This window comes from Mandrillus leucophaeus, unplaced genomic scaffold (assembly GCF_000951045.1).
Source record: "Mandrillus leucophaeus isolate KB7577 unplaced genomic scaffold, Mleu.le_1.0 Scaffold490, whole genome shotgun sequence".
NCBI classification, from domain to species: domain Eukaryota; kingdom Metazoa; phylum Chordata; class Mammalia; order Primates; family Cercopithecidae; genus Mandrillus; species Mandrillus leucophaeus.
The window spans coordinates 1,659,262-1,669,767 of NW_012105254.1; the positions used below are offsets into that span (position 1 = coordinate 1,659,262).

Genomic DNA, 10,506 nt, shown 5'->3' on the forward strand with positions numbered 1-10,506 from the left:
TTTTTTTTGAGACAGAGTCTCACTCTGTCACCCAGGCTGGAGTGCAATGGCATGATCTCAGCTCACTACAACCTCCACCTCCCAGGTTCAAGCGATTCTAACCACCTCAGTCTCCCAAGAAACTGGGATTACAGGCAAGCACCACCATGCCTGGCTAATTTTTGTATTATTAGTAGAGATGGGGTTTCACCATGTTGGCCAGGCTGGTCTCAAACTGCTCACCTCAAGTGTTCCACCCACCACAGCCTCCCAAAGTGCTGGGATTACAGGCATGAGCCACCATGGCATTTTCTTTATCCGATCTATCATTGATGGGCATTTGGGTTGATTCCATGTCTTTGCTATTGTGAATAGTGCTACAATGAACATACGAGTGTATGTATCTTTATGATAGAGTGATTTATATTCCTTTGGGTATATACCCAGTAATGGGATTGCTGGGTCAAATGGTATTTCTGGTTCTGTGTCTTTGAGGAATTGCCACACTACCTTCCACAATGGTTGAACTAATTTACATTCCCACCAACAGTGTAAAAAGCGTTCCTATTTCTCCACAGCCTCACCAACATCTGTTGTTTTTTGACTTTTTAATAATCACCATTCTGACTGGCATGAGATGGTATCTCACTGGGGTTTTAATTTGCATTTCTCTAATGATCAGTGATGTTGAGCTTTTTTTTCATATATTTGTTGGCCGCATGAATGTATTCTTTTGAGAAGTGTCCTTTCATGTCCTTTGCCCATTTTTAATGGGATTATTTGCTTTTTTCTTTTAAATTTGTTTAAGCTTCTGTGGATTCTGGGTATTAGACCTTTGTCAGATGGATAGATTGCAAAAATATTCTCCCATTCTGTAGGTTGTCTGTTCACTCTGATGATAGCTTCTTTTGCTGTGCAGAATCTCTTTAGTTTAACTAGATCCCATTTGTCAATTTTTGCTTTTGTTGCAATTGCTTTTGACGTTTCCATCATGAAATCTTTGCCCATGCCTCCTGAATGGTATTGCCTAGATTTTCTTCTAGGGATTTTATAGTTTTGGGTTTTACATTTAAGTCTTTAATCCATCTTGAGTTAATTTTTGTATAAGGTGTAAAGAAGGGGTCCAGTTTCAATTCTCTGCATATGGCTAGCCAGTTTTCCCAGCACCATTTATTAAATGGGAAATCATTTCCCCATTGCTTGTTTTGTCATATTTGTCAAAGATCAGATGGTTGTAGATGTGAAGTCTTATTTCTGAGATCTCTATTCTGTTCCATTGGTCTATGTGTCTATTTTTATACCAGTTCCATGCTATTTTGGTTACTGTAGCCTTGTAGAATAGTTTGAAGTCAGGTAGCGTGATACCTCCAGCTTTGTTCTTTTTGCTTAGGATTGTCTTGGCTATACGCTTTACCCATTTTTTAATGGGGTTGTTTATTGCTTGTTGATTTGTTTAAGTTCCTTATAGATTCTAGATATTAGATCTTTGTCTGATGCATATTTTGTGAATATTTTCTCCCATTCTGTAGGTTGCCTGCTTACTCTGCTGATCATTTCTTAATGTTGTGCAGAAGTTCTTTTGTTTAATTAGGTCCCACTTGTCAATTTTTGTTTTTGTTGCAATTGCTTTTGGGGACTTAGCCATAAATTATTTGCCAAAGCCTATATCAAGAAGGTATTTCCTAGGTTTTCTTCTAGGATTTTTGTAGTTTGAGGTATTACATTCAAATCTTTAGTTCATCTTAAGTTAATTTTTGCATATGGTAAAAGGTAGGGGTCTAGTTTCATTCTTCTGCATATGGCTAGCCAGTTATGCTAGCACCATTTATTGACTAGGTAGTCCTTTCCCCATGGCTTGTTTCTGTTAGCACTGTCAAAGATCAGATGATAGTAGCTGTGCAGCTTTATATCTGAGTTTTCTATTCTTTTTCTTGGTCTTCTTGTCTGTTTTTGTACCAATACCATGCTGTTTTGGTTATTGTGGCCTTATAGTGTAGTTTGAAGTCAGGTAACGTGATGCCTCCGGCTTTGTTTCATTTACTTAGGATTGTTTTGACTATTCAGGTTCTTTTTTGGTTCTATATGAATTTTAGAATAGTTTTTTCTAATTCTGTGAAAAATGACATTGATATTTTGATAAGAATACTGTTGAATGTGTATAATGCTTTGAACATTGTGGCCATTTATTGATTCTTCCAATCCATGAGCATGGAATGTTTTTCTGTTTGTTTGTGTCATCTATGCTTTCTTTCAGCAGTGTTTTGTAATTCTCCTTGTTGGGAGCTTTCACTTCCGTGGTTAGATGTATTTCTAGGTATTTTATTTGTGTGTGTGTGTGTGTGTGTGTGTGTGTGGCTATTGTAAATGGGATTGTGTTCTGTAGGGACTACAGACGTGAGCCACCATGCCCAGCTAATTTTTTTATTTTTAGTAGAGATGGGATTTTGCCATGTTGGCCTGGTTGGTCTGGAACTCCTGTCCTCCAGTAATCTGCCTGCCTCAGCCTCCCAGAGTGCTGGGATTACAGGCGTGAGCCACCATGCCCGGCCTATAAATGCTTATTTTTTTATGCCACTGAGTTTAAGGATGGGTTGTTACTCAGCATTATTATGGCAATAGCTAACTGATATTCTTTCTTCATCTTTTACAGTGATTTTATCTTTTTGTTCTTGTCATCTAGAAGATATATTTAGATACATTGTCTTTGAATATTATAAAAGTTAAAATAATCCTTTGGTCTCTTGATTTTGCTTATGGCATTTTGTTGCCATGAAAATATTTTTGCATGTATTTGTCTTTTTAAAGTGGTGCATTACTTATAATGGCTTTATGCACTATGTATTTTTTAAAAGGACTCTGTTTTTTTCTAGTATTTTTGTAGTACCAAGTTTTTTGTTTAAAAGTTTAGTGCATGTTTATATTTTTTTATATTTGCATGTTGCATGGCATTTATTTACATACATGTTCTGTCATATTTATTTATGTTTGAATAGTGCACATTCATATTTACTTATATTTGTGAGAGATGCTGTAAAGAACCGAGACGGAGTCTCACCCTGTTGCCCAGGCTGGAGTACATTGGTGTGACCTCGGATCACTACAACCTCCGCCTCCCGGGTTCAAGCGATTCTCTTGCCTCAGCCTCCTGAGTAGCTGAGATTATGGGTGCGTGCCACCATGCCTGGCTGTACAGACGGGGTTTCACCATGTTGGCCAGGCTGGTCTCGAACTCCTGACCTCATGATCCGCCCATCTCAGCCTCTCAAAGTGCTGAGATTACAGGCATGAGCCACGGCGGCCGGCCCCAAAATACATTTTTAAAGATACTACCCTGTTGTTCCAGCATCGTTTATTAGTCAATCCATCTTTTCCACACTGATTTAAAATGTTGTCTTTATCATCTACTAAATTATCATGTGTACTTAGATTTATTTCTGAAATTTCTCATGTGTTCAACTGATCCCTATACTCATGCATTACTTTTAATACTTTTATACTTTTACAACATTTTAATATCTGATAGACCTAGTCCCCCCATTAGAACTTTTACATTTCAGAGATTTACTGGGTTTTCTTGCTTGTTAATTTTTTCATAAAAAACTTTAGATTCGACTTCTATATTTTCCCCAAAAGTCCATAGAATTTTTATTGAGGATCTGCTAAATTTATAGATTAATTTAGGGAGAACCAACATTTTTATGATATTGAGTCATTCTATCCAAGGATATAGTATATATTTCTTTTATCCCTCAAGATTCTTTAAACATTTTCTTTATATACATTTTGTATATTTCTTATTATTTCCAGGCATTTCATTTTTTTGGCTATTGAGGCTATTGTAAGTAGGGTCTTCTCCAGTATATATATTTAGAGATGGGGTCTTGCTACATTGTCCAGGCTGGACTCAAACTCGTGGGATCAAGCAATCCTCCTGCCTCAGCCTCTGGAGTAGCTGGGACTACCATGTGTGCCACTGTGCCTGGCTTCTCCAGTACATCTTGTGATTAGTTGTTGTTTATTTGTGTGAAAGCTATTGTTTTCTGTATATTAACTTTATACCTAGAAACGTACTCAAATTTCCTATTATTTGTAACTTTTTTTAGTTCATTCTATTAGGTTTTCTAGCAAAACAAAACCTTTTATCCATAAGAAACGACAACTTGACTCACTCCTTTCCAGTTTTTACGACTTTTGATTTATTTTTCTGTCTAATTGTTTTGGCTAAAATTTGTTCTAAAAGTTAAACAGCAACGGTAATAAAAACTATCCTTGTCCTCGTTTTAATAGGGATATTGCTAGCATTTTCTCATAAATCATAATGCCGACTCTTTGGATATATTTCATTATGATAAGAAAGTAAATTCATCAATTCTTATTTTATTTATTTATTTATTTATTTATTTATTTATTTATTGAAACAGAGTCTCGGTCTGTCGCCCAGGCTGGAATGCAGTGGTGTGATCTCAGCTCACTGCAGGTTCTGCCTCCCCAATTCAAGTGATTCTCGTGCCTCAGCCACTCAAGTAGCTGGGATTACTCTCTAATGACAGTGAAGATTTTTGTGTATTAACTCTCTCATTCCCCTGAGGCAGGCTAACTTGAAATGCCCTCCTACTGAGGGACTGGCAGTGTCCCAAGTTCCCAGCCTGCCCTGTCCCAGGGCATTTATAGTAGGGGAGGGGCAATGGGGGGAGGATCCTATCTTGAATCTCCTCCCTCCTCTCCAGTCCCTTGATTGCCCCTTAGGTATTCCAATGTGTCTCTTCCGCCCCGCCCCCCAACCCCACCGTGTTCCTAATAGGAGAGCTGCTCTTGGATTCTAAAATATCATTGTGAGGGGCTGAGTCTTCTTTGTCTGGGCTTTCCCAGAACTAGCATGAAGATTCTCAAAGAGCAGATGTTCAATTCATGTTTGGTGAATGATATAATTCGGATGTTTGTCCCCTCCAAATGTCAGGTTGACATGTAATTCCCAGTGTTGGAGGTGGGGCCTGGTGGGAGGTATTTGGACCATTAAGGAGGGTCCCTCATGGCATGGTGGTGCCCTGGCCATAGTGAGTGACTTCTTACAAGATCTGGTCATTTGAAAGCATGTGGCACCTCCCATACCCGCTCTGCTTGGCTGTCTTCCACCCACTGTTGCCACGTGACATGCCTGCACCTTCTTCCCCTCCTGGCATGAGAAAAAGCTCCCCAAGGCCTCCCCAGAAGCAGTTGCTGGTGCCATGCTCATACAGCCTGGTGAACCGTGAGCGAAGTCAACCTCTTTTCTTTAGAAATTACCCAGTCTCAGGTATGCCTTTAGAGCAACACAAGAACTGCCTAGCACAAGGAACAAAAGAGCCAGTGAACAAGTGTTCTCCTTTATGATGATTTAATTTCTCCAACATTCTTGAATATACATAGCAACTGTGAGTATATAGCTTTTTATTAGATCACAACAAAAGACGTAAAGAAATAAGATTTTTAAATGTCAAAGGTTGCCAATCAAGTGACACTTTTTTCCCACCATCTTCTAATCCCAACTGATGCAGCGTTTGGTTGTTTCACAGTTTAAAGCCAATCCCTATTCCATTGCTATTTCTTCTTGCACTAGATCACAATCTAATAAGTAAAAATTTCCAATTCATTTTACAAAATACAAGAACATCACTCTTCAATGTGATAAACAGCAATAATTTTGTGAGGCACCTAATTCATGAATTTAGATTCTGAATCAAAGTCAATCTCTTTCAAAGGAACACACGGTAGACACAGAAGAAAAAGAGGGAATCTACAAGTGGCTTGCAAATAACCAGAACACGAGAAAGACACATGTCTTGGGCTCCCTCTAGCCCCACCTCACCCCCAAATACTGAGATGGTGGACAGCCCTTTTCAATCTCTTAGTGAGGATTGCCTGAGACTTCACTACGGCTGAGAGGACCTGCTAACCCTGGCCCTGGCGCTAGCCCTGGCTGCTGCTCTGGCTCTGGCTTGTTCTTCCTCCTCTCTCAGAGCCTCCTCATACTGGGACTTGTAGGTACTGGCAACGGTATCATTGAGCTTGGCCACAAACTCCAGGACTTTCATTTTGCTGGTTTCAGCATGGGCCCTGGGACCCCACAGGAACTCACAGCGTGGAGGATCACTGCTGGGCACCTGCCGGTACTCCAGGTACCCCTCTCGCACCAAATCTTTGGTGACAAGCTCCTGGGGCTCCCCATAGATGAAGTGCTTCCTACCCTTATACATCCCCAATGCATTCAGGCATTCCCACATCTCTTCCTCAGTGGCACGGTTGCCATGCATGAAGATGGTGCTCAGGAGAACCATCAGGAGCCCGCTCTGGGGAAAACCCCCATCATCGCCCAAGCTTCCTTGATCGGGAAAGTCCAGCTTGCTGACAAGCACATAGGACTGACGGCTGGGGTCCATTTCCTTCAGGTAGAGGCCAAAGACCACCTCTACGTTCTCAGCGCTTCTCCGGAGGATCTCAGGAAAGTGCTGCTTGTATGTTCTGTTGATAACCTTCAGCATGGCTTCCCTCGTAATGGGCTCTTTCCTTATATACTTGTTGAGCAGGAACTGCACCAATTCGCCCGTCTTCCTGTTCAGAAGATCTCTTCCTGTGCTCTCAGAGGAGGACGGGCCATGGAAGGAGTTGGGACTTTCCCCCTTTTGGCCCTTGGCACCTTCCTCAGAACTTGTGAGTGACACAGCTGCAGCAGGAGAGCTGGGGTAGCTGGCTCTCTGGGACTCCTGAGGAATGCCTGCAGCGGGGAAGCTCTGGGGAGCACTCTGGCATGCAGGCGAGGAGGAGGATGGCAGCTTTTCCTTCTCTGCTGCGGTGGCTTGAGCACCCCTGAGACATCGGTCTTCACCTCGAGCCTGGCGGCGTTTTTCACGGGCACGGCGCTTACTCTCCTGACCGCGAGGCATGATGACTGTGCTCAGGGGCAGCAGGCAAGAGGGTGCAGGAGGTGGGCACCTGGAGCAGGAGGAACAGAGGGCGTGAGCCCCTCAGTGGGCAGATATCACCTTAAGGAGGCCCCCATGTAGGTGTCCTTGAGGACTCTGCTCCACAGCCCCACCTGGCTCCTGTTCTCCAGGGCAGCCTGTCCCCGGGGGACCCTGGGGAAGAAGTTACAGTGCTCCTTGCCCTGCAGCCTGCCAGCCCTGCCTGGGACCAAGATCCTCACTTCTCTGTTTCCTCTGAGGGGAAACTGAGGCATCTGGGCTTGACATCCCTGTCTGGGGCCTCAAACCTCTGACATAGGGAGGGATCCTGAGGTCCTCTTACTAATTTGGGGCCAGTGGCTCCACACTCCTCAGGGTCCTCACTATCTGAGGCCCTTCCCTTCAGGTCAAGGCCCTCACCTTCCTGAGACCCCGCCCCCACCCCAAGGGGAAAGAAAGCATGAGTCCCCTCCAGCCACCTCTGTTCATGGCCTTTCTGGACTGGTAGCAGGGTCTGGACTCTCAGAGCCTCTGATGTTCTGGGCTCGGTGGCCCTGTTAGTCCTCACTTAGGCAGGATATGAGACATGTCCCTCAGCCCACCAGATTCCTCCAGCCTCAGCCCCAGGCCCTGTCCACCCTGAGCCCCCATGGGCTAGAAGTGAGGGGCCCTCTATTCGACTCCCTCTCCCGGGGTTTCCCAGGCCTGAGAGGGAAGCCAGACTTTGTGGTGCTCCCAGATCCAGGTGAGTGCTCTCCTCAGCCTTCACTCAGAGTCTTAACCCTGACTCCCATCACTACCTGGAAAACACTCCTGTCTTAACCTGAGACTTATTCCCTCATACCAGCCCCTCCATTCTGAAATACCCCTAGGAAGTAGTGACGGTCACCTCAGCTGGCCACAAATGCTCATCATTTCCCAAGACTGGGAGCAGCGGAGATTTTCTGTGTTGCCCCGCAGTTACACATGGGTGGTCCCCCTCGGTCCTCAGGGTCCTCACCTTGACTCCTGGCAACAGCTTAACAACCTCCAGCAGCTGTCTTGAGGCTGTCCCTTTTACCCAGGCTCTTCACCTCCCTGAGATGCCCTGGGAGGAAATGCCACTCACCACGCCAACGTGCTTGGGTCTCCCAGGGGTGAGGGTAGGGGTGGTGCTCTATGTGGTCTACTACTCCCTGGGAGGGGCTCCCTCTTCTCATTCAGTGTTCTCCCCTTGACTCCCACCAGGGACTAAGTCCTCCTTCCTATCCTGCCATGAATGGGGCCTCGCCCATTGGTGCAAAAGAGCCACTTCTCTGAGACACCACCCCGACCCCTTCAGGACACCAGGATCACCAAATGCTAATGGCTCTGCCGATGGTTTCCCAGGGCGCACAGCAGAGCTGAGACTTTATGTCCTCTCCTGTGTTTTGGAGTGGTCATTTTCCTCCCTCCTCATGCAGGATTTTTTTTTACCTTCACTCCCCACAGAGACTGGGACTCCTTTCTCTGCTGACCTGGGGCAGCCAGTCTTGCAACCAAAGCCCTCCTCTGCTGACACCCTCTGTGCAGCCCTGTCTACTGAGGGCTCAGGATCTTCACCTTGCTACTTGACCAGTCCTGGGACTCCATCCTCAGCTCATCACAGGCAGCACCCTTCACAGCAAGGTCCTTGCTTCAATGGGACATCAGATTTGTACATTCAGGGTAAGCCACATCCTCTCAAGGCTGTTTAGGGCCTTCAAGGCGTGACAGCTGGGGTGGGACTCTAGGGGACCCCACTGCTCTACCTCAGGGTTCTGAACTTGCCTCAGGGTGGGACCTCCAACTCTTTGGGACGCGACTTAGGTCGCTTCACTGACCTAAGTCAGCCAGGTCCAGGCCCAAGGTCTCACGTCCCAAAGTTGCTAAAGGGAAAGTCAGGGCATGCCCAGTCTGGCTATGTCTGCACAGGGTCTCCCAGAGCTGACAACAGGGCAGCAGAAACCTGGCTCTCGGGCTCTCCCTGGCTCTCTTTTTCTTTTTTTTTTTTTTCTTTGTGACAGACACGGGGTCTCTGTCTGTCGCCACGTTCATGGCGTGACCATGGCTCACTGCAGCTTCGATCTGCTAGGCTCTCGCGATCCTCCCGCGTCAGCCTCCCGAGTCGCTGGGACCACAGGCGCCGGCCACCATGTCCCGCTAGTTTTTATTCTTTTCTTTCTTGGAGAAAGAGGGTCTTGCTTTGTTGCTCAGGCTGGTCTGGAACTGCTAGGCTAAGGTAATCCTCCCGCCTCAGCTTCCCAAAGCACTGGAATCACAGGTGTGCGCTACCACGCCCACCTCGTGGGCCTCCTGTGTTTGGGAGAGGTCTCCTCATCAGCATCAGGGGCCTCATTTCGATTAGGGCCTAGGTGTCCATCCCTCTGCAGAATCGGAGCCTCACCCTCACACCAAACCCTCCCCTCCCTGGTACCCTCTCAGAAATCAGCGCCACAGCCTGACTGGAGCCTCCCGCGGCTGAGGGAGGTGGGTGCCCGGGGGCGGAGGTTGGGGCACATAGGGTGGTCACCTTGGCTGCGTGCGGGTGGGCCTTTCAGTCCACGATCGGGGTCCTTACCTTGATACCCAACCAGTCCTGGGGTTCTGGTAGCCTGAGGTGGCGTCCCTCAGATGAAGATCTTCACCTTCCGGCAGCTTCCCTGGCGGGCGGAAGTCGGAGTGAGCCCCATCCAACCAAGTCCCTGCGGGGTCGCCCAGGGGCGGGGCTCTGCTTAGGGCCCCTTTTTGCATAGAAGTCCTCTCCAGTGTACTCAGTGTCCTCTCCGGGACTCCAGTGAGTGTCCAGTTCTCCTCCCTCAGCTGAACTGTGCTTTTGCCTTTAGACAGAGTCACTACCCTCGTTAGAGCATCTAAGCAGAAAAAAGGGGATCCTCAGCTGAGGTCTTTGTTATGACTGACAAGATTAAGCATTTTTTTACTTTTGTTTTTATTTTTTGCCGATAACCATTCCCTTATGTCACTCAGGGTCCTCACCTTGATTCGAGTCAGTTTCTGGGGCTCCACTATGCACAGCTGGGGCTGCCCCCACCAGACCAAGATTCTCCCTTCCCTGAGACCCTCCAGGCCGAAATGACAGCCACCTAAACCTGACAGCTATTCCTGGGCATCCCAAGTCACAGGAGAGGTAAGGATGGGGTGGCAGGAGTGGGGATGGGATGGTGTGGCGGCGGCAGTGCGGGAAAGGGGAGATGTGGGTTGGTGGAGGTAAGAGTTTTTGTGTCTTCCTGTGTTCTAGTGTGGATGTGTGGTTTTCTAATTCCTCCCTGAAATTCCTCACCTTGACACCTGACTAGTCCTGGAACTTGATCCTCATGGGACTTGAGGCTGCTCACCTCTCATCAAGGTTCTCACCTTCCTGAGACTACAGAGTTGTAATCAGGATGAGCCAAATCCACCAACGACTATTCCAGAATGACAAGGGCTGTCAGCCAGGGCAGGACTCTATGGGACCCCACTATTCTGGCTTGTTCCTTCCTTTATTCTTCATTCAGGGTCATCACCTCGGTATCTATCAGAAGCTCACAGTCCTTCTTCTACTGACCTGAGTTTGTCTTCCTGAAGTCTCTCA

The 10,506-nt window shown here is 46.4% G+C and overlaps 1 protein-coding gene across 1 annotated transcript; it reads right to left on the bottom strand.

Annotated features, from left to right (window-relative positions):
• Positions 1-4,729: 4,729 nt before the first annotated feature.
• LOC105550575 (melanoma-associated antigen B17) lies at positions 4,730-9,782 on the bottom strand. Its single transcript, XM_011995523.1, has 2 exons — positions 9,496-9,782; positions 4,730-6,948 (listed from the first exon to the last, which is right to left on the bottom strand). The coding sequence occupies exons 1-2, from the start codon at positions 9,666-9,668 to the stop codon at positions 5,889-5,891; spliced, it is 1,233 nt and encodes a 410-aa protein (XP_011850913.1). The 5' UTR covers positions 9,669-9,782; the 3' UTR covers positions 4,730-5,888.
• Positions 9,783-10,506: the final 724 nt, after the last annotated feature.